The sequence below is a fragment of the Pogona vitticeps genome, chromosome 5, assembly GCF_051106095.1.
Source record: "Pogona vitticeps strain Pit_001003342236 chromosome 5, PviZW2.1, whole genome shotgun sequence".
Taxonomy (NCBI): Eukaryota; Metazoa; Chordata; class Lepidosauria; order Squamata; family Agamidae; genus Pogona; species Pogona vitticeps.
This window is the reverse complement of record NC_135787.1, coordinates 116,611,668-116,636,868: the sequence shown is the minus strand read 5'-3', so window position 1 is coordinate 116,636,868 and position 25,201 is coordinate 116,611,668. Positions and strand designations below refer to the sequence as shown.

Sequence of the window (25,201 nt, the reverse complement as noted above, 5' to 3'; positions counted from 1 at the left end):
GATGAAGAGAAGGTAACTCTAGGTCTAAGTATCCAGAGGGGTATTGCTCATTTGCATTTTTGGAATATTAGTAGAAAAAAATCACACTGAATGTGTGCATGTAATTAAAATTAGAATGATGTTTGTGAGAATGTCCTATCTCAAGAACTGAATCACTTAGCCAACTCAAGTGAAGTCATAAAGTGAACCATTCTTCCTGAGAAAGGTGTAGATACAAGCAATTTCAGGATTATTACTTTTTTGCTTCTCCAAGGATGTTGTCAGATCTTAGAGACCAGTGTCTTCAGAAACAAAACAAAAACCATAAAACAGAAAAATCTTCTTTCTTCTACAACTTGGGAGGCCCTCCCCACCGTCCAGTTGTGGAGCTCTATTCCAAATGACACCCCTCAGGACCCATCAATACAGGCTTTCAAGTAAGCCCTAATTGTTGTTGTTCAGTCGTTAAGTCGTGTCCAACTCTTCATGACCCCATGGACCAGAGAATGCCAGGCTCTCCTGTCTTCCACTGCCTCCTGGAGTTGGGTCAAATTCATGTTGGTAGCTTCAATGACACTGTCCAACCATCTCATCCTCTGTCCTCCCCTTCTCCTCTTTCCTTCACACTTTCCCAACATCAAGGTCTTTTCCAGGGAGTCTTCTCTTCTCATGAGATGGCCAAAGTATTGGAGACTCAGCTTCAGAATCTGCCCTTCCAGTGAGCACTCGGGGTTGATTTCCTTCAAAATGGATAGGTTTCTTCTCTTTGCAGTCCAGGGGACTCTCAAGAGCCTCCTCCAGCACCACAATTCAAAAGCATCAATTCTTTATGGTCCAGCTCTCACTTCCAGACATTGCTACTGGAAAAACCATAGCTTTGACAATGTGGACCTTTGTCAGCAAGGTGATGTCTCTGCTTTTTAAGATGCTGTCTAGCTTTGTCATTGCTTTCCTCCCAAGAAGCAGGCATCTTTTGATTTTGTGGCTGCTCTCACCATCTGTGCCTGGGACGTGGTGGCGCTGTGGGCTAAACCGCAGAAGCCTGTGCTGCAGGGTCAGAAGATCCGGCAGTCGTAAGATCGAATCCACGCAACGGAATGAGCACCCGTCGCTTGTCCCAGCTCCTGCCAACCTAGTGGTTCGAAAGCATGCAAATGCGAGTAGATAAATAGGGACCACCTCGGTGGGAAGGTAAACAGCGTTCCATGTCTAAATCACACTGGCCATGTGACCACAGGAAGATTGTCTTCAGACAAACGCTGGCTCTATGGCTTGAAGAGTTGGATGAGCGCCGCCCCCTAGAGTCGGACACGACTGGACAAAAATTGTCAAGGGGAACCTTTACCTTTACCTTTACCTCACCATCTGCAATGATCATGGAGCCCAAGAAAGTAAAATTTGTCACTGCCTCCATATCTTCCCCTTCTATTTGCCAGGAGGTGATGGGACCAGTGGCCATGATCTTAGTTTTTTTAATGTTGAGCTTTAGACCATTTTTTGCGCTCTCCTCTTTCAATCTCATTAAGAGGTTCTTTAATTCCTCCTCCCTTTGTGTTATCAGAGTGATATCTTTTTTTAAATTTATTTATTTATTTCTAAAGAATGAAAAGACAATTGAACATTTTACAAATATTAAATACAAAACTATTCCCCACTTTTCTCCAAATCACATATATATACCTTTAACCATCACCTTTTAAAAAAAAATTGACCAACAATCTAAGTCTCTTTTCAAACCACATGTCTCCATTTTATCAGCATATTTTAATAATGGCTTCCAGTTTTCCGTGAATTTACTATAGCTTATTTCCCCTCTATATACTCTAACTTTATTCGTCATTTTTTCCATCAACAATGTATGCCATATTTTACTTGTGAATGCTTGCAGTGAGAGATCTTGGGCTTTTTTCCAATTTTTAGCTATTTCAGATCTTGCGGTGCCTATGAGATTTGCAATTAATTCTTTATATTGTAGTTTCTCATTTCCCCCCGTGAATAATGAAAATAACAATAATGTTTCATTAATCTCTATTTTTTGATTAGTCAGTGTTTCTATCCATTTAATTACCTCCAGCCAAAAAGTTTCTATTTTGGGGCAAGAGATCCACATATGTTCCAGAGTTCCCTTTTGACCGCAGTTCCTCCAACATTTATCGGATATATCTTTATTAATTCTGTGTAGTTTTGTAGGGCATAGATGCCATCGGTGCACTACCTTTAGAACCGTTTCTTTTGCACTTGCTGAAATAGATTTATATGGATATTTTTTCCAGATTCCTGTCCAAGTTTCTTCAGGTATATTAATATTTAAATTTGTTTCCCACACTGTTTTAGATCCTCCACCTTTTCCATATTCTTTTTCAATAATACTTTTATATATTAGTGAGGTTAATCCTTTCTTTTTATTTTTATCTTTTTGTATACAATATTGTTCGAATTCGGTTAATGTTCTTAGAAGGCCAGACAAATAGAGGAGAAAACAAAGCAAATAAAAAGCAATTGGCTACAAATAAAACAAATAAGAAGTTTCGCTACTCACTTACAACAAAAAACTGGCCTTCTAAGAACATCAGAGTGATATCATCTGCATATCGGAGGTTGTTGATATTTCTTCCAGCAATCTTAATTCCAGTTTGGGATTCCTCCAGTCCAGCCTTTCGCATGATGTATTCTGCATGTAAGTTAAATAAGCAGGGGGACAATATACAGCCTTGTCGTACTCCTTTCCCAATTTTGAACCAATCAGTTGTTCCATATCCAGTTCGAACTGTTGCTTCCTGTCCCACATATAGGTTTCTCAGGAGATAGATAAGGTGGTCAGGCACTCCCATTTCTTTAAGAACTTGCCATAGTTTGCTGTGGTCCACACAGTCAAAGGCTTTTGCGTAGTCAATGAAGCAGAAGTAGATGTTTTTCTGGAACTCTCTGGCTTTCTTCATAATCCAGCACATGTTAGCGAGAGTTGGACCATAAAGAAAGCTGACCACCGAAGAATCGATGCTTTTGAACTGTAGTGCTGGAGGAGACTCTTGAGAGTCCCCTGGACTGCAAGGAGAACAAACCTATCCATTCTAAAGGAAATCAACCCTAGGTGCTCACTGGAAGGACAGATCCTGAAGCTGAGTCTCCAATACTTTGGCCATGTGATGAGAAGAGAAGACTCCCTGGAAAAGCCCCTGAAGTGTGAAGGCAAGAGGAGAAGAGGTCGACAGAGGGCGAGATGGTTGGACAGTGTCATCAAAGCTACCAACATGAATCTGACCAAACGCAACAGAAGCAGTGGAAGACAGGAGGGCCTGGCGTGCTCTGGTCCATGGGGTCATGAAGAGTTGGACACAACTAAATGACTAAACAACAACAAATGGATTAATGACTTCCAGAGAGTCCTATCATAAATAGCCCTACTCAAGTGTGTGGCTTCTTTTGTTGACTCAATCCGTCTCATATTGTCTTGTCTTTTTCTGGTACCTTCAGCTTCCTACCACAGTTGTCATTTCCAGTGAGTCTTGTTTTCTCATGATGTACCCCAAATATGACAGTCTCACTTTAGTGGTTTTTGCTTCTTTGGAGAGTTCTGGCTTGATTTGATCTAGAATCCACTTTGTCTTTCTGATGGTCCATGGTATCGTAAAACTCTCCTCTAATACTACATTTCAAATTAATGCTTCTTTTCCTTAACATATTTTTACTGTGCAACTTTCATTACCTCTCCAGCCTAAACAAGCATTGTCTTATGTACATACTTCCATCGAATGCTTGTGATTTGCTTCTGAAAGAACCAATGATAGATCAACCCCTCATCCTGATATTATAAAGAATGTTATTATTTGCAGAAGGGAACAAGAAAGAGAGGTTGGGAATACATTAATTACTAGCTTTGCTCAGAGGAAAGCAAGTCAGTACTTCCAGCACATATTTATACCTCTAATCATTTCAAAGAATGGCTAACTCTCTCTATGCTTGGATTATATTTCAGGTTTGTATGCTAATCACTCCTAGCCTTAAGCAATGTGGTGCCCCTGTTGTGTCTGTTATAGTTATTGTTCATAATTAAGGAATTATTTACCATCTATTAGCATGTCTTTGATACCTGACTGATTTGTTAATTACACCTGATTGAGAATTTGCACACACACAGTTCCATTTCCCTTCTTATTTGACACCTTCCATTAATTCCTTGTCAGTTTAATGATAATGAATATAAATCATGATAAGGTTATGAATGCTATAAAACTTAAATTTTAGTTAATAGCTTAAATCCATTTTCTATTTTGAAATATCTGTAACATGATTCACGGCTCTTGTACCTTGTCTTGTATCAACATAAGCTACAGAAGCTATGAATCATGCTACAAATATTTACAGACAGAAAGCACACACATTGGATAAAACTGGAGTCCTCCAATATACCTGCATTCATATGAAGCAGTAAGCCACAATTCGGAAGCATCCTCGTTTACTCTTCACAAAAGCATGCTGGCATATGTGACCTAATCATTCCTGCTAAGTTCTTCCTTCCAGTGGGAGCACCAGGATCTTACCAGAAAAAAAAAAGTTTCGTACTATATCCTGCTCTGTCACCATGCTAGTGAGCCAGACATAACACTAAGCCTTTTATGCTGGTGTGTTCCTGGTTAGTGAAGTTGCTTCTGCTGGTGAGAGCTACCAAGTGGGATTGATTGCACCAGCTTGCTTGCTTATGAAGGAGAAGAATTCTTGAGAATTCTCGACGAGAATTTTGTGTCAACATGGCCAGTGAGAAAACATGCATACAATTATGGTGTACATTACTATGTTGCTAACAAATATGTTAAATACATATATTATATGTACAAAAAATTCTAGTCTTCTCCAAATCATGGACTCCATCCCAATGGAAAATACTAAACCTTAGCTTTCAGCAAGTACCATCCTTCAAGTACCTCGGAGTTACATTCCATTACCGTCATTCTTGGTTACTCCATCGTAAATCTGCCATATCCTCAGCTCTTCTATCTCAAAACGCCATAGCTAGATTTTTCTTTAACAAAGGCAATCAGTTCATCCCTGCTGCTCTTCAGGCATTTAAACTCAAATCCATTCCTCAATTACTGTACGGAGCACCCATTTGGACCGAAGTCGCCAATTCCAAACTGGACTGCTCAATCTCTAGATTTCTCCGTAAGATCTTGGGGATTCCCAACCTAATTAGACTGTCTACGATCATTTCAGAACTAGGTATCCATCTTCCCTCCACTTCTGCCTGGATTTCCACCTTCAAATTTTGGTTGAAACTCCATCTCAATTCTCACCCAAACTCCATTCTACATGACCTTATCCAAGACTCTCACATATCAAACTGGTTTAAACTAGTAGACGCCAAACTTTCCACCCTTGACCTATCCCCTGAAATCTTGGCTGACCTCGACCTTTCAAAAGCCCACCTCATCATTAAGTCCAAATTACTGGAACAAGAAACTCGAACCCTCCTATCAAACCTTAATCCCACCTGCTCCCCATCCTTCTTCGGGCTCCCCCCCCTTAATGGGCCACCCTGCTAGTTACCTTTTTCACCTGACTGACCCAAGGAAAAGGAGGGCCTTCCTTCTTGCTCGTTTTAACATCTTCCTGTCTGCTTACCATCTTGGTAGATATTCCAATACTCCCCGACCAAACAGACTATGCACATCCTGCTCCCGTGAACCAGACACAGTAGCCCACATCCTACTTCGTTGCCCCTCTCACTCCACCCTTAGATCTTCCCTACTAAACCCCTTTCTCCTAACCCTCCCTCCTGCCCTTTCCGATCCCCTCCAAATCCTCCTTAGTGACTCCCTTCCAACTATTACCTATCTCGTGGCGGAATTTCTGTCAACCATTCTTATGAGAAACCACAACCCCCATCCTTCCCAACTTCACTTCTAATTTGTTCCCTTTAATTTCTTGGTCACACTGTTTACTCCTTTAAATGTAATCAAATGCCAATAAAGGTTTATGTAATGAAAATGATTATATGTACAATAATATTTATGTAAGATAATGACAACCATAATATAGTCTTAAATTATATATAACAACATTTAGGAACAATACAAAAAGTAGTATGTGTATTTTAGCTATATTACAAATGTAATATCATTCACAAAATTAATTCAGAAATCTGTACACTTTTGATAGTACAATCTATTTGCAATTATGTATGTTATTTGCAGCCCACATATAAGCTTTTGCAGTGGAAATATGTATCTTTTAAAATAGCAACATCTATTCTGCAGTTCTCTCAAACACATAAAATGTGGAGGATATGAGAGGAGGTATAGAATTCCTGGAAATTTCACTTGAAGACATGCCTGAAAGTGTATAGGTAATTACTTCTGAAAGCTCAGATGCTCGACATAAAATTCTAAAAAAAAAAAAAAAGTGATAATGGCTGTTTACTGAAACTAGGATAGCGAAGATAGTAAAAATTACTCTTCCTAATATTTCTGCTTCCTCCCTCCCCCATACTTTAGTCTGTTTTCAGATATCATGAGAACATTTGAGCTCCACTTCTGACTGTGAAAATCTTATTTTTTTAAATATCAAAAGTATACACTATGGACTGCCTGGACACCAAATATTAGTTTGTTTCCCACAGTGTATAACCTCTTTGTTTTCTATGAGGATGAGTGAAAACCAACCAACTAACAAACAAAAAGATGCAAACTCTTCTAAACGGCTATTTTCATGCTAGCATTAAAGATGTGACCTCGGTAATGAGAATTCAGTTTTAAACCTGATGGACACATGCAACTATAACACAGGGATACATAGGACTGGTATAAGGGAAATAAAACCCATGAATTAAAGAGCTAAATCAGCTTCACTGTGGACTTTCAGACTTACATATGCCCATTCTTGTCTCACATTTCTCCCCAAAAGGTTGACTTACACGCAGAAGAATGAAGCAAATATATGTAATCACAGTTTATTCCTGTGGGCACTCAAAACGTCACACATCTGTTAAAGCATGAAATATGAACATCCAACACACATTCAAAACAGTCCTTACACTTAATAGGCAAAGAATCCTTTAGTCACAAAACAACTCTCTTGTGAGAGGGAGGCAGGGAGAGAGAGAGAGAGAAAGAAAAGAGAGAGACAAAAGTGATTGAGGAAACATGAGGGGGAACTCACTCTACTCTTTCTCAACTGTGTATTGTCAGTTGAAAGAGTTTGATAGAATGATCCAGTCACATCCAGTGCAGAGACAGAGGGAAATTATTCACTCCAGCAATGGAAAGTTAAGTAATAAGCAGGAACAAGAGATCAGACAGAGATGCAGCAGGCAGCGTCTCTGTGGCAAGTACACTGGGGGGGGGTGTCAATATTTGATTCATATTTTACTGTGCACCTGCGCATGCATGCACTTTGTAAGTTATTCTAGTGCACACCAGTATAAATTGATTTGTTATTTTAAAAGTGGTATAAAATCAGTAATAGTGACTCTAAAAAATTTTTACTGAACAAATGGGAGATTGAGTAGCTCTGCCCTGTGTACTTTGCCGGAGTTATGCTGGTTTACAGAAATTCAAGCTCCCGAATTAGATGGAAACTGTGACACTAACTACAGAATTCACCTTCTCTTTTATTGCAAGATCAGTTACAGTCAACCCTCGACTTACGAACGGCCCTAGTTACGAACATTTCAACTTACAAACCGCTCTGATAGGAAAATATGGACTCGACTTGTGAACTTGGATTCGAGTTACAAACGGGAAAAAAGGTGTGGAGAAGGCAGGGAAAGCGGGAAATTTGAACTTTCAGTTAGTGAAGAGGCTCCTATGGGAACTAATGCTTCGACTTACAAAAACTGCCCCTCGACCTAAGAACCAAAAACAGCCAGAACGGATTAATTGGTTTTCAATGCATTCCTATGGGAAATGCTGGTTCGAGTTATGAACTTTTCAACTTACAAACGTCCTTCCAGAATTGATTAAGTTCGTAAGTCGAGGGTTGACTGTATGTGGAGTGCATAGATATAAACTATTATTCCAAAGAAAACAATTACTGTTATGAAGGATGGGACATGCGTGAGGGAACGAGGTGGGGCTTTAATGTTGGAAGTTCCCTGAGGGAGGGAGATAAATAGTCTGGGGTGGGGGTGGGGAAATGTCCCGAAAATGTATCTCTATCCCTTTATCTTTGCCTCCCCTTTGCTGAGCCCTGTGATTACTTAAATGCACTTTTAACATACCAACTATAAAAGAGGAATAAACTGGAAATTAAAAATAAGGTCCCAATCTCAAGCGCCCTCACTTCAATATTAACACCATCAACATACAGAATGGGAATATAAAAGTAAAGAATGCTCTCTCTTTCTCTCTCGTTCAGAAATTTTACATATGCAATAAAATCCTCTTCCCATGGCATTTTGCCACTTTGGTGCTCTCCTGGTGCCACCCCAGCATTCAGCCATCGTCTCTCAGAGGCAAAGCGACTACTTTTTCTTTTATAGGCTTTTTCTCTCTAAAAGTGATTGGCAACCATTTACTTCAATGGAAGGAGGTCCACTGGGCGGGCATGAGGGTGCAGGCTAACTCTATATCTTCTCCCCAGCCACCTAAGCCAATGCAAATCAGGTCCATCCCCATAACTTCGCTTTGTCATAAGAGAACTGCTGGGTAGCTCAGTGGTTCAGGTACAGTGGTGCCTTGCTTGACGAGCATAATTCGTTGCGTTGAAATGGCTGTTAAGCAAAATCCTCGTTAAGCAAAATAAAAAAGCCCATTGAAACACACTGAAAACCCTTCAGTGCATTCCAATGGGCTAAATACCTCAGCCTCCAGCGAAGATCCTCCATAGGGGCGGCAATTTTAGAGCCGCCGATCAGCTGTTTCAAAATTGTTGTTTAGCGAAAAATCAGTTCCAGAAGCAGGGAACCGATCGTTAAGCAAATTTTTACCATTAAAACATCATTTTGAGATTGCAAAAACTTCATCGTCAAGCGGTTTCATCGGTTAATTAGGTAATCGTTAAGCGAGGCACCTCTGTATGTGGCTGCAGAGCTAGAGGTTGGAATTTGATGCCACATTGAGTTTTTTGACAGGGGCTGGACCCGATGATCCAGAGAGTCCCTTTCAGCTCTGTAGTTCTAAGATTAAAGTCTTGTTCTGGGCTGTACCTCTGAGTCACGCTCCAGAGTGACAGAACACTGGGGACTGACATATATAGGTGGATAGATGACCTCAGCTGACGAAGCATAAAAGCCAACTAATGCGGCATACTGTCAGCATCTCCATTCTCAAGACAAAGCATGCAGGGAGATCTTTAATCTTGCAGCAGCCTGGCTCATGCTGAAGAACCTCCACTCATCATCATTATTAATGATATCACATGGCATTAAAGTTCTCCCTTAACAAGTAAAGGAGCAGATTGAAAATGTCAGATGGACTTGGTTTTTGAGAATTAACATCATGCCTCATAATGGCATACTTTTAAAAGTCTCCCTACAGCGGCAGATGACCAAAGATCTGCAGCACAGTTTTTGAATGGGAAAGAAAAATGAAATACGCATTGTAAGATGAATTCATTCATTTTTACCTCAAATGGAGTTGCCAAGAACCAACTGCATGATATATGGGGGAAGGCTGAGTCAAGGAATGGCTGCTACAATCATAGCTTGAGCATGGGAAGGACACACGAAACACTAACAAACTCCTACTTGCCTCACCCTCCTTACCTGCATCTGGCTTGCAACTTTTGTCCTTTGGGTAATCTGCTGGGGTGCTGGAGGGGACGGCTGAGCCTTAGAAAGGGCTGGCTATACTACCCAACGTTGTTGTTTAGCAGTGGACTGGACCATCTCTGGCAGCAACCCTATTGGGAGGACTGAGAACTGTCACTGGGTATGGCGGTGGTCTGGATGTGGAGTGCTTTGTAGAACAGTCTACCCCAGAAATTTGTCTGGCTCCCTCGCTGGGTGTTTTTAAGAGCAAGCTTAAGACCTGGCTCTTTAGGCAGGCCTTCCCTCCTGTCATTATTTATTTTTACCATCTTGAATCATATTAATGTTGTTGTTTTATTTTGTTCTGTTACTGTTTTATAAATTTGTTGTTAGCTGCCCAGAGTAGATTTCAGTCTAGATGGGCGGGATAGACAGAGAGAGAGAGAGAGAGAGAGAGAGAGAGAGAGAGAGAGAGAGAGAGAGAGAGATAACATGAGCACATTTTGGAAACAATTCTGGGTTGGGATGGGGTGGAGTACAGTAACCTTGTCACTACTAATGAACTTGCGTCAAGCCATCCAGCAGGCCTATTTAAAGCAATACAAGTCAGTACAAATCAGTATTTCATAACCTTGACAGCAGTAATCAAGGCATTTCAAAAATGCAACTATTTACTTTTTTTTTTTTCAGATTTGGATGGTGCTTGGCTTCATACTTGTTGCAGCTAAGGGCCAGCCACAGAGTGGGCAGGAAAATGTGCAGCAACCTCAACTTCTGCTACTCAGTGTGAGAATGTTATATTACATTTGACTACAAGTTTGTGCTTTTGATTTTAGGAAACCTACATCTTTCCCAACCAGTCATGTTAAATCCCCATTTCTCACTTAATTAGACTTGCCTTACCCAGTGCCCTCCAAACCTGTTAGATTACATTTCCCATCATCCCCATTGAGCTAAGCCAGTTGCTGGAGATTGTGATATGAGCCTATGTTTCTAAATCCTTGCTGTACAGTTACTGGCATATTATTAAATGCCCCAGTAGAAGTACAGTGATGCCTCACAAGATGAATGCCTCATGCAACAAAAAACTTGCAAGACGAAATCACAAGCATTCGATGGAAGTATGTACATAAGACAATGCTTGTTTAGGCTGGAGAGGTAATGGAAGTTGCACAGAGATCCAACCTCATGCACACTGTCAGAGCAAACAGCCAGGGAAAAAGGCTCAGAAGGTGGGCAGAGGTGACTGTGTGCCTGCAAACTAAGGGCAAGGCGTCTGTGCCAGGTTGCTTAGCAAAGTGCTTGCATCTAACCCTCCCTCCCTCCCTCCCTCCCTCTCTCTCTGTGTGTGTAACAGTAAGACAAGCAATGCTGCAGCACCAAAAAGGTGAGTCTTACACAATTGCTACTAATGTGGAACATCCTGCTGAAACTATGACAGTGTGGCAAATGCAGTTTTCACTTGAAGAAACAAAACGCTTAAAATAAATACTGTACTGCTTATTACTGTCAGCATTGGACTGGCTCTCTCTCAAACCAGAACATGTGTTAGATAGGTATTGCTATTGTAAATCTTTTCCTAATGCCTTTCCTGTTCCAAGCGTAGCTTCCAGTGGCTTTCCCTTGTGTCAGACTCCAAGCTGGAGAATGACATCAGCACAGGGGACCCTACTTGTACCTATCTACACTACTGGGGCCCCTGTTTGTGGGCTTATTGAGTGGCAGTGGTTTATCCTCAAAGAGCAGCCATTATTGATTCCCCACAAATGCTCTGTCTCACTATACGTGGAGCACCTGAAATGCTGAAAATATCTGACAGTATTTCACTCCTATTTGCAAATTGGCTTCCTTTGCTTTGTTCGTGGTCTTCAAGAGGTAAGAACATGCTTAATTTGCAAGCTTGATTGCTTACTCATGAATGTTGGCCTGACTCACATCTTTGGAATACTAACTGATTTTAGCTTCTAATGATTGGCTATATAGAAGATAAATTGACTTGTCTGTTTGGTGTTCCTGCATTAATTATGTTTATGGCAAAGGCCAGAGTCATAATCATTTGATCTCTGTATTATGGAAATATTGTAGCCCAATTGCGCAAGGGAACCTGTGTCTGTCCAGATCTTGTTAAACTGCACAACCCCATCAGCTTGGTCCCCGGTTAGGAACTATGGGAGTCGTCATCCAACAAGACCTGGAGGGCCAAAGATTCCCCAGCTCTTTGTGACAAACTAGCCAGAAGTATTCTCAACCTATGTTACTGACGTTGGTCACCATGAAGGAGAAGGGAGGAGGTTGGCAGTCAAGGTTGCTCCAAAGACCAAGGGGGTTTCAATTCCACAGACGTGGCACCCAATTTCCCTTTCAACGTGACAGGACATGTTGGGATAGTCTTGGCTCACTCATGTACCTTTGCACCTCACCTGAAGTTTCTCTCAGCTGCAACTTCACACAGCTTTGCAGATGCTCTTAAAAACACTGCTCCTTCATGTAAACTGTTCAGAGTTTGGAAAAGTTGTCCCCTCCCCCCCCAAAAAAGACCTACAGTTCTCAGGATCCCGCAGCCATCATAGTCACTAGCCATGGGAGATTCCAGGGGTTATCATCTTTTTTAAAAAAGCAACTGTTCCAAGCTCCCCAACTGCTTGTGTCACTTGTAAGGCTCAGCTGGCTCTTTTTATAGCACCGAGGTCTTTTAAGAGCCAATCTCACAGCTCATTTAAGTGATTCAGATTCAATCTGTCCATTTTTGACTACTTAGCAGCCCTAACAATTACCAATACCAAAATATATTAATATATTGGGTTTTTTTAAAAAAATGTTTTTAAGATAAATGTTCATCATATGCCTTGCAGGCATGACAGCTCATCTCCAATGCCAAGGGACCCATATTTACTCATATTTCGAAGACAGGCTGACAAGATCTTTGTCATCTTGCAAAGAACAATCTGCCCTTCAGCCAGTCTGTTTCCATTCCAGCTGCAGAGCATGAAACAGAAAATGAGCCTTGAGCCCATCTTGGGTAATATATTTAATAGGAGACGTTATCAATTCAGCACCTGGCGTGCTACATCTGCCACCGAGCCCATTTTGAAATTAATCAAATGGAGACGGAGACAGCCCAGCCTACCCACCTGGGACCTAGTGGGTTTTCCACTCTGCAGGCAGGGCATTGCTGCTGCAGATACCGTTGTGAAAGAGCAGCCATTCCATCAGGTTGCAGCAGAGGGAAGCCCAGATGTAATGAGGGAAGAGCAACTGAGCCTTTGAATCAGAGCACTGAAAAGTAGAGAGTGCAAATATCCTCACCCCAGTGTATTTATAGGCCTTGCACCCTACATTACTTTTCAGGGTACCCACAGCCTATGTTGCCATTCCCAGGTCTCAACCTGTTACCTCCTGAACCCCCACACCCTTCCACCCTCTTCTGTCCTGGCATAACTGGCTTGGGATCGGCTGCTGAGGGCATTCCTGCAAACAGGAATGGCAGTGGCCGCAGTGTGAGGCAGAAGGTTGGCAGTGGGGTGGGTAGAATTGTGTGGACCCTCCACATCACCCGAGACTGAAGTGGAAGAGATGTAGGATCTCCTGTTTGTCTGCGGGCTTCCTCTGGTGCTGAGCAGGGGACGAGCCCTGCGAAGCTGGACGGGGCACCAGAGGAATGGAAATGCTTATTTTTCTGGGCATTTTTGATGTCACTTGCCTTGAATCCCAAAACTGCCAATTACTGCTCTGAGAGGGAGAGATGAGATTGCAGGCTTTGTCACAAAACCAGTAGCATTAAGCTATTCCTCTCCTTCTGCCCTGTTTCAGTGCAAAGTGAACATTACAAGAAGGTTGTAACTTTAAGAGCTGGACTTTGATTTTTGCCCTTTCCCCTCCACATCACCTTTTCCTTTTGTATCATATCTTGCAGATAAGAATTTCTGGAGCTGCACCATCTGGTTGGTAACTGGTCTCGAGGAAGTTACACTGGGAGTCTATTCCTATTTATTTTAAAATATACTTTACAGAAAGAGACAGATAAAGAATAATAAAGAATCTTCCCTTTCCTCTATTTGCCAGCTTTGAGTTGTCAAGACTTCAGATGCTTCAGTGATTGCAAAAAAAAAGTGAGTAGAAGGGATTATAGACTTCAGAATCATTCAGGACCGTAACTGTTGAGAAGCAAGGAACTTTGTTACAGGAAGGTGAGTCTCCTAATTATCCAAATAGACTGGACTTTGTGGAAGCCTACAAAATCCATTTAATTACTCCTAAGACTGATAAATACTCAGCATTTATACTGGATAGGTGAAGTTCTCAATATGCACTTGCTATTTTATAATTCCTTACAAAAGCAATTAAGGGTAGTATAATCTTGTAGTTCGTCTCACTGCAAATAAGGATGGGATTGAGTTTAGTGCTGAGATGAGATTTGAACCATGGCCTTCCCAGCTCATTAATTCCATGCTTCAGTCCTTCCTTTCATCTGCTTTTAGTTTCATTTAGGTTTTTTTTAAAGAAGAGCATCAGAAGCATACACTGCTTTCCCAACTTGAATCCCCACTGCAAGGCCCAGATATATTATGAGGCCACCTGATGTGTGTGTCCTTATGGGGGTACCACAGGGATTGCAATGTGGTGGAAACAGCAGAAAAACCCAAACTGTATTTCTTTGTTTATTACCTTTATATCCCATTTTTCCTCCAGTGAGCTCAAGATAGTATAAAGGGCTTTCATTCTTCTTGTTTTATCTTCACAACAACCCTGTGAGTAGCTCCAACTGAAAAAGTGTGATTTGACCCTGGTTACCCGGTGAGTTTAGGCCAAGTAAGGTTTTGAACCCAGGCCTTCCAATTCCTAGTTCAGTCACAATAATTATGTGCTCCACTCCATGGCTGCCTCCATATGGCATTATAGCCCGTGCAATTGTCATGACTGAACAGACCTACAGTATATGACCTTATGCATGTAAATTACCACAATCATGTATAGGATCTACTGAGTTTCCACTTCATACAAGTGCCGCAAAGCCCCATTGTTGCTCACTGTAAAAATCAAATTAGATACTGTGGAAATGCAGCAGGAGGTCTTTTTGTAAGTGGAATTCCATCAATTTTATTCCTGTGATAACTTCCATTCTAGGCTGTTCATTTCTATTTGTACCCCTTTGCACCCCATTTGTACAATCCCTGTCCCGTGTGCCTATTCTACATAGTATGATGGAAATAGTTAGTTTCTGCTTATTTTACAAACACACTCTTTAAAGTCCAGTGTGACTGAGCTGTTACTGTCACACAAAACACATGGCAAAGAATGTCATCCATTCTGCAGGAGAGAGATACAAGACCTTCTGTTTGGCTGCAGAAGGAAATAAATGACAAAAGCCTAGCTAGGATATTAACTTTAAAATTGTGATAAACTGCTTCTTTGGACCAAAAGAGACTTTAAGGAAAGACACAAAGTGATGAAAATGGGAAGGCCAAAGTGGTGGCCAGGAAGGAACACAACTTTTAAAAAATGTGATAAATATGGCTTGGGAATACAGTGGTGCCCTGCTTGACGAGGATAATCTGTTCCAGCAAAATCACTGTAGAATGAAATCATTGTCAAGCGAAAGTAAAAATCCCATTGAAATGCATTGAAAACTGGTTCAGTGCGTTCCAATAGGCGAAATATCTCAGTGTACAGCGAAGATCCTCCATAGGGCAGCCATTTTCCGGTGCCTGTAATGCGAGGAATCCGTCCTAAAACACATTGGGGAGCCATTTTGCACAGCAGGCGGCCATTTTGAAGACCTGACGATCAGCTGTAAAGATCGTCGTTAAGTGAAAAATCGGTTCCCGAAGCAGGGAACCGATCGTTGTAAAGCGGTTTTTCCCTATTAAAACATCGCTTTGCGATCGCAAAAGCGATTGCAAAGACTTCATCGTAAAGCGATTTCCTCATCTAACGAGGTAATCGTCAAGTGGGGCACCACTGCAACACCCATCAAAGATATGCATCAATATGAAAAAAGGCAGGCCTGGCCCAACACATTTATTTGGCTGCCTGAGGCAAAGGCCCACACATGCATATGTAAACTGACTAGACTTGATAATCTTACTTTAACACTAGTGATAGATTAAAACACCCACATCTAAAACAAACAATCTAGCTTGGGTGAGTCCCAGACAGGCCAAACAACATATCAGATGTTCCTTTTCTGGGCTGTGGTCCTCAGGCTCCCACAGCTGTCACTAAAAAAGGAGGAGGAGGAAAAAAGGAGGGGGAGCTTCCTATCTCAGGCGTACACAGTTATGTTCTCTAATAAAGGACTGGGCACAGAGAAGGGTTGGGCTGGTTCACAATCTCTTGAACTAGTGTGCTCACTGTAATATAGACTGAACCAGAGCCACATATGCTCCAAAAGGCAACCTAAATCACCATCTGATTGCACCCCTATCTGACTTCCTCTTTTCCTGTTGCCCCCCACATTTCCCAGCATTATTGTCTTTTCCAATGAATCTTCTCTTCTTGTGATAAGCCTGAAGTATGTTAGCATCAGTTTAGTCATTTTTGCTTCTAGGAAGAGTTTGTGCTTGATTTGATCTAGAACATACTTGCATGACACTTATAAAAATATCTGAGCCCCTGAGAACCAAAGAGATGGCTACATGCTTATTAATCTTCCAAAGAGCCCAGAGGTACACATGGGGATGAACAATCCTGAAAATTATTTCCATCCTCCTGAAGTCTATATGAATTTATTAGTATGCTGTTATGTTGTCCATACAAAAGAAGTTTTGGCGGTGTGTTCCATACATATAAACAAACTTCCAGCTTGGGGAATGCTTTTATTGCATCACTAAAAAGTGCTAAACAAGGTGAATTTTTAATATATTCTAAAATTCTTCATCAGGCAGAGATGGTATAAAACTTGGTGGCACAGGAGGAAACAGATGGTCCCCAAAATTGGGTCAGATGTCATGGCCATGGTTCTGGAATGGGCATAACATCTGGCCCCATTTTCGAATGCAGACTGTTGCCAAGGCTCCATGGAACCTGCAGGTTCAGTTGAGGCACAGGGGTTAAGGTGACATTTTACAGTCATGCAACCTTAACATCTCTGTCTCAACAGAAATTGCAAGCTCCATGTTGCCTTGCCAGCAATGGGCATTCAAGGACAGCAGGCATAATGTCTGGCTCAATTTTAATTTTAATTTTTTACTATTTGCTTCTTCTCCTACTCCCAAACTTTATACCATCTCTGCTTGATATAAAGTTCTGATAAAACTCAAAAGCTGACCTTGTTTGTAACTTTTTCATAACCCAGTAAAGGCATTATAGAGGCTGGAAGTTTGTTACTATTAATACAATGTAAACTGTATTTGTTAGAGCTAACTCCATCAGGCATAACCAGTGGACAGAGAGAGCAGTGGCACAATAAATACTGCATCAGTTAGGGCTACCTCTGTTCATTGCAAGCAAATACAGTGGTGCCCCGCTATACGCTTACCCGCATGACGTCGAAATCGCTTAATGATGACATTTTTGCAATCACTATTGCAATCGCAAAACGATGGTTCCTAAGGGGGAAATCTGCATTATGTTGATTGGGAGCCTGCTTCGCAAACCGTTTGTTCGCTATATGATGATTTTTCCGGTTCCGCAAATGGCTTCCCTCTGCAAAATGGATTCCTTCCCTTCTCAAAATGGCCGCTTTCCAGAGGGAAGCTTCGCATTACAGCGATTTTGAACAGCTCATCGGCGGTTCTCTATGGGCAATCTTCGCTGAGGTATTTTCCCCATTGGAATGCACTGACCACTTTTCAATGCATTCCAATGGTGTTTTTTCCCCGCTTGACAACGATATCGCTAACAGCGATTTTCCTGGAACGGATTATCGCAAGTCAAGCGGGGCACCACTGTAGTACATTTATTTTTTACATTAATGCCCCATTTTCCCACTAAAAATAGTGCATTCAATGGCTTACAAAATTCAACACTATTATTACGTATTAGCTGAAATCCTGTTGCCTATTGTAGTAAGTCACAACTAGAGAAAGCCCATTGAAGAATTTATAGAGCAGCTGACTCACCAAATACCCACCAATTCAATGAGTCTATCTACTTATGACTTTCTAGACTAAGCAGGCTATCTGTTCCTGTCCAGTATAGCAACCTTGACACCACAGGTTCCCTGACAGGACTGTTCAGTCTTCACTTAATAGCGGGCCTATCACCTTCTAAGGCAATTTCTCCCACTGTTGAACAGCTCTTACTATTAACTTTCCACCCATTTATTTTAGTCCTCCTGTCCTCTGAAGCATTAGAAAACAAGTCTGCTGCATCTTTTTCTGTGAGTGAGGGCCACTCATATTGTAGCTTCCAAGACAGCTATTGTGTTACATCTATTTTGAATCTCCTGTGTACTCCACCAGGAATACTGAGTTAAATCTAAGAGTCTTCTGAATCCCAACTTTTATGATTTTTTTTTTGTATGAGATTTCCTAAGGGAGTACCACTTCTTCTGGTGACAGTCTACATAAAGCATCAGTTCCCTTCTTCTGTAAAGACCTTCTCTCCAGGAGGTCAATCAAGGTGTATCACACATCATGCCTTTTCCTTCGAGTGAGATCAGCCTTACCTGAAACTTCACTGATCTGCAGTCTAATTGGTGACCATGGAACTTGCACAGTCCCTTAAAGCTAGCACAATTTCTACTGCAAATGTATACCAGCTAATCATGTCACCAAGGCCTCAGAGGTACAGATTCAAGAAGACGCTGTCAGCCTTCTTCAAGAAAATAACAAGGCAGCTATGGTGATATGTGAAGAAATTTATTTCCTTCAGTGTTGTATCATCTTTGCCCTGTGCTGAATCAAGCTAAAAACCAACAACTGAACAGCAGCAGGAAAACAAGAGGGGCAGGGGAGAGGTAGAGTGAAGGAGTGAAGGTTTCCTCTTTACCTACAGGCAGTACTGCTGGAAGGCTAAAGGGCACGTGCCAATTAATTCTCAGCAGGAGCTCAATGACTGCTCTAAATTCAGGAGCTGGAAGCCAAAGGCTAATTCTGAAATGGCAGAGGAGCATGAAACTATCCAAGTACTTCGCCCTCAGAAGATCATCTCTTACGCATCCTGCAGCTTTGTTTTCCATCATGACAGCTCCTGTAGTTCTATTATGGTACCAGAGCCCTGCCCTTTTGCGTCTGTTCCTCTAATGTGTCATTCAGTGACTGTAATGCTTCGACTCCCAAACAGGGCTCTGAAATATCTCTTTAAAAATAGTCCTGTCATTTTCAGGTGCACTCTGGTATATCTGTCAAACACACAAACCCTTACCAGAATAGGAATAAATATTAAATAATCTGTTTTGGGAAGGTTTCCAACCCTCGCCTCCTTCTCTGGAAATTTATAGTTGTTATACACACTGAACTTTTGGCAGTTCTCTAAAAATGTATCCAGGTGGCTGCAGTTGTGTAGTGCTTCTGAAATATTTCCAAAGAGGCCTGCAGCTTTAGTGTCCATCAAATTCTGGGTGACTTAAGACAGTTGTTTCCTGTTGCTACATCTTTCCTTCTACATATGAATGTGCAGTACTGTATGACTCATCCACATGGCTGTTGATACTCTTCACAATACAACAACCTGTGCCTCCACCACAGATGCATATTACTGGATTGAAACTCCCATCATCCCTCATCATTAGCTATATTGGATAGGGTTGATGGGAGTTGTAGTTCAACTAAGTCAGGTAGCCTACTGTGGCTTTACAGTAATACTAGCAAAAAATTTTTTAAAAAATGTGAGGAAGAGGAAGCATCAGTTCAGGACTTTGTCATTGTGTCTAGATCCAGGTGAAAGCTGGCTAGCTACCAACTACCGCTGTTAAGGCCAGCAGAGGGAAAGGAGGCAGTAGCCTTTCTTTTCTGCTGGGCTCCAGATTCACAACCCGATACATTTTGCAACTAATAATTTAGTATATAAACTTGCTTTTTTAAAAAAAATCTTAAATCCCATCCCTTTAAGATTCTCTTCTAGAGCTTTTAGGTCATAGGGCTACAGGAAGAGAGGGACTACTGTAAATCATTCTGAGAGTTTCTTTTTTTCCCTGGAGAGTGAAGCAAAAAATCCATAAAAACAAATAACGCCATCTTAGGTTGCTAAGAAGAGACTTCCAGCATCCCTCTGTGCTGAGCATTAAAGAATTGCACCATATGAGCAAGAGAATCACAAAACAAGAATATCAACCTGCAGATCTGCCATGACTTGCTCATGAACTGGCCCAGTATGTTGCCTCTTTCTGACTTCTTAACCGAGAACTGTTTACATGGGGATGGAACTCACTAGAAATCACAACATGCACCAATCTCAATCCAGAAACCAGATTCTCGTGCCCTTCTATATGTCCTGCACCATTCTGAACTAAGACTGAGAAGCAAGCCTTTAAAGTTCCACTTATTTCATTCTTGCCAACAAGAATAAACATTTTCAGTTGTTTTCTTCCCACTGGGCTAGATTATTAAAGGTTTCATACATTTTTCACATCAGCACATTTTTTTTTGAGAAAAATTAACTGCAGCGTTTTATTTAAAAAAATGTATCTCCAAGGGTTTTGAAGCAGCACTAGTTTGCAATACATTCTGATTTTCCCAGAGTGTAAGCAGTTAGCCTTGTTAACAGAAATGGATGCTGGTGAGAACAGTCCACTTCATTTGTGACTGGAGTAGCCTGACTGTCACAAAAATCCAGTGCCAGATGGGGAACCCAATAAGGTTCACACCACCAAAAATGAGGCCAAGAGTGGATACTGATTTGCATTAAACTGCACATTCTAAAGGATATATTCTGATGCAAAACTAGAAATGATTTTCATAATATAAACAGAATTCCTGGGCATCTGGAGGTCTGGAGAAGGCGGCAACTGATGCAGGAGCAGTAGAGGCCCATCCCCAGAAGAAGAAAAAGAGGTGGGAGCAGCCATGCATCTCACACCTCATGCTCTCTGCCAGAGGTCAGCTCTTCAAAGGCTGACAGCATATTCTTCTCAGGAGGATGCTTGCACCTTCAGTATGATTGTTGATACGCTTGTTGCATCATTCTCCCTCTCCTGAGTGAAGAGAGTGGTAGCTCTGGCAGCAGGAGGAAGGACGTGATTGCTTATTTTTCTTATGGGAACAAGTGTGCCTCCATTGTTGTAGCCCACCTATGGCTACTACTGCCATCACATACTTTCCTCCTCTTCCTTTTATCTATCTTTTTCTTCTGCCAAAGATGCAGAGTCCAGAGAATAGCATTTGGGGGCTGCCAGCATCCTCTTTATTCCACAGCCTGTTGCAAAAAAACCAATTGCCCTGCCCTTGTTATGTTACTGTGACCGATACTCTAAACAAGAATGCTTGAAGATTTTCTTTGATCGGCCCTTTTGAACAAACCAGCCTGGCTTGCCTCTCCTGGACCAGCATAAAAACCGGGCAACACCATTCAGATTCTGCACTTTTCTTTTTGCTTTAGCAAAAACTGTGCACAAAGAGAAAACTGATCTCTAATCGCCACATTTTGATGCAGAAATGTAATAGCATGTATTTATGAATGAAGAATTATGAAACTGACATGGACTGGAAATGGGCTGATTGCTAGGAGCTTTATTACGAGTGGGATGCAAGGACACTTAAAGCCCGTGGAGTCATCAAACACAAAATGTTGTCTTGAGGATCTTCAAAAACAAACACATTTTTTCTCCCCAGCAAATCCTTGAGATCAGTTCCAGAATCTGTAGTGCATCACCATCTGATTATAAACTAGGGTGCCAATAAGTGTACATTGGGCGGGGAGGCAGATAATCCAAGTGCTTGTAAACTTTTGGTACAGGTAGTTGGCATGATATAAACGGCAATGACAAACCCAGAACTCGGGATCAGACTCAATATTTTAAAAAAGCAACAACTGATATTTAATATTGTAGGGCTTGTTTTCAACTCTTGTTACTTCTGATGGCTTTGAAGTCAAATTTAGAATGTTTGCAAAGAGTTAACGTATCTGAAGTGCTTAATAACTCACACAGCAATGCTACTAGCTGGGAAATGCAGCAGTAAATACTGTAATTCCCGGTTTCTAAGAAAAGCAGCAGCAGCTCTCATTATTGAGTTAAGCCCCTGTCTGAGTGATTAATAGATATTATTTTAGCTGTGAATGATGAGTTCAAGGGAAAGACAACCTGTAGAAGAGCAGCACTGTTAATATGGGAAAGCCTGAAGACATAAACGCATTCAGAATTTTTAAAAAATTAGTTTACTCCGTTTCATTAGATCCTTTTACTCCGTTTCATTAGATCCTAAATCTAGTTTCTAGTCCCAAGTAGAGAAGTCCCATCGAATCAATGGGGTTTATGTAAATGTTGATCTACCATGAGCAGTTGATTTGATGGGTCTGTTCTCATTGAGCAGGCAATGAGACTGGATTTGGGAGTATGACTTCAAACACCACCACCACTAACAAAAACAGGAAGAAGCACAACTGTTAAGTATGCAGTCATTAAATGTATAACAATAGCAGTTGTTATCATCTCACAGTTGGAGAAGGTCCCAGCAAGCAGCTCTCATCTGGAATTGGTAGAGACTCAGGCCCAAGCAGATACTCGGTCCTATTCACCGGGAAGAGTGTCTGAGGGCCCACTTCCATGAGATGGAATTTCTGAAGCAGAACCACTCTCAGTGCCTAAAGAGGCAGGCCTAGAAGCACTTGACAGGAGAAGGGGACTCCTCAGGAGTAGGAGAGTTCTCCTAAGATGGAATGCTTCTGAAAGTCTCTGAGCTGTTAGAGCTGGGCCTTAAGCAGGTCTGGCAACAACGGCATAAAACCATCTGCTAGAGGCTTAAGAAACTTCGAAGGCAACACATTTGTTTTGAGGGGTCCTTGACTTCGGGCATCCCTGCTGTATTTGTTTTGCTGGCTTTCAAAATATGTATATATGACTTTGACTTTGGTCCTTTGCACTTGGCACGCTGATGTATTCAGTAAAAATGTCTGTGTCTTGATTTTGGCTTTGTTGATTTGACAGTGGTTACGCCTCCTCTCATTTGTTTGCTGGCTGCGGGTATGTGGCTTTTCTGGTGTGACTTTGAACTGACCCCATTGCTGCAACTTGTCTGTTTGAAAATAGGACAGGTGGCGTCATTTTGAACAAACAATTCGTTGTTTCACAGCCCCGGATTATACCAATACCAGTGAAAACAAACATCTGGATGTTTGTTTTCACTGGTATTGGTATAATCCGGGGCTCATTGTTCTCCAGTCAAACATTTGTTTTTAGTAAATGGTGGAAATGGGAGGGGGGGGGAAAGCAGCAAAAGCTGAAAATACTGTGCCCAAGCAATCCAAATTCTATATAAAGAGCAACAGAAATCTGTATATATTAGGCATAATTGGAAAGGTATGTATAATTCTTGTAGTATATATTTCATTTATTTTACTATTTTTGCCTAAATTATTTTAAGTTTTACTGCTTATAGTGAAAACCAAATAGCTATGCTATGAGTTCAAGCATCTTCTTTCTGACTCCCACAAAATCATCTTTAGTCACCATCCATCAGGCTTCTAAAATTTCAAGCAAGCAGTGCCTTCAGGCTTCCAAGCAGATTTCTGCAACCATGGGAACATTAGTCTCCACACAGGCCTATCTTAGTCCCAGTGCAGAACCAGTTAAGAGGCGTTCAACTGCAGTCAAACTAAGGGCATAACCTACTGGTTGAAGGAAGATGTTGCCTTAAATTCTTGATCCCACTCGAGCTCAATGACATATCTGATATAGTGTTTGCCACACTTCTCGGTGCCTCTATTCCCAGTCAAAAAAGAACCACGTGTTTCAATGCAGGGCTATGTGATGATGGCAATATGTGGCTGGCAACCCCTTGTCTAAAAACATTGGGAGTGATTTTCTAATCCACACTGTCAGAGGCGCAATATGAAACCTATCACCTCTAAGCTGGGTAGGAGTCCCCATTTTGAAACTTATTTTTAACCAAGGAGCCTGGCCTACACATCTGGCCAAGATTTTTGGAACTTTTATGTTTTTTCTACACCACTCCCAGTCTGACAAAGACCTGTGTAGTGTCAAAAGCTAGCTTATGTTTACTATTTGTTAAAGTTATCTAATAAATGTATTATCCACCTTTGCCTTGCGATTATGTACAAAGACCATATGGCTTCTTTCTCCCCCCCCCCCCCCCGGCTTCCCATATACACCTTAGGAACAAACTGTTAAATTCGTCAAGAAGAATAATTTTGAAAACGGCAAATCCATGTAGATTGGTGGCTTCAGTGTCAGTGGGACAGTGAATGTGCTCCAGGTTTTAGTCCAAACTTTGAAGGAACTATCCAAGGTGCTGAACCTCATCCACAAAATAAGTTCAACACCTCGGATATCTCTTTTTAAAGTGTGGACTAAAACCCAGATTGGATTCAATGTTCCACTGAAACTGGAGCCACCACCTTCTAGTCTACATAAAGCAACTAAAAGGCATGCCCAAAGTGACGTGATGAAATTGGGCCAAGGAAGAGCCACAAAGGGCTCCTGTTGAATCCATCAATAGAAGCTTCATAGTCCACCTCACTACCTCTCCTTCTACCTACACACACATGGACAAAACAGCATCTCAATAGGTAGAAAACATCACAGGAGTTAAAATGACAATGAAAGTTCTATCAGAAAAGAGGATCAGGGAAGAGGATTAGGCTCTGCATAGAGCTTGGGAAAATTACATTTTTGGACTAGAATTCTCAGCATTTCCCCAGCGGGCCAGTTACCATAAAATAGGTTTATCAAGTGCTGGCTACAAATAAGGCATAGGCACTAACAGGTGGAACAGAGGAAGTGAGTGGAGGAACTGAAGGCTGAATTCAAAAGGTGTGTGTTTCGATAGGAAGTAGAGTACTAAGAGAACATTCATGAGCAAGAGAAAATGGAGAAGTCAAAGCCATCGTCTGTCTGAGGACTACAAAACAATTTTTAAAAGGCACAGCCATTTTGAACATGAGGACGAGAAAATGCAGAGGGCTGGGGCTCCTAGTCTTTGTCCCGAAGTACCTCAGAGAAACCCGCATCCCCAAAGCAGTCCTACCTTTGTTTTCCAGTTTGAGTTCTTCCGCAAGCAAGCTGTCCTGTCTATTGCCAAGTACAAATGCCAGGAACGAGAGGATGAGGGCATCCAGGATGCCAATAATGGCCAGGATATACGCCCAGCGGATCGAACAGGCCCCCAGGGTATACTTGTCTGTCCTGTCTCCGCACATCCGCTTCACCTCTTTTGCATCCCAGCCATCAGGATAGATCATACAGCCAAGGACGAGGCAGAGAGCTGGAGAGAGAAAGAGAGCGAGAGTGAGAAAGAAAGAAAGAGTGAGAGAGTGATACACACTTCTTTTCTTGATATAGCGGTTCAGTTTCACCACTACGCACATGTGGTGTTTTTGTTCTGTTTCACAACTGTTGCCATGCTTAGCTCCACTTTATGACCTAGGAGCTCATGCCCAGGTCATTTAAAAGACACCCCAAATATATTTGTTGTGCAGGAA

General features: G+C 41.6%; 1 protein-coding gene across 3 annotated transcripts in view; it reads right to left on the bottom strand.

Annotated features, from left to right (window-relative positions):
* Window positions 1–25,201, bottom strand: part of LHFPL3 (LHFPL tetraspan subfamily member 3) — a 330,442-nt gene that overhangs the window by 104,914 nt on the left and 200,327 nt on the right. For all 3 annotated transcript variants that reach the window (XM_020797278.3, XM_020797277.3, XM_073000686.2), the window contains exon 2: window positions 24,748–24,984. In XM_020797278.3, the coding sequence (XP_020652937.3) occupies window positions 24,748–24,984 (237 nt within the window). The remainder of the gene's footprint in view (window positions 1–24,747; window positions 24,985–25,201) is intronic.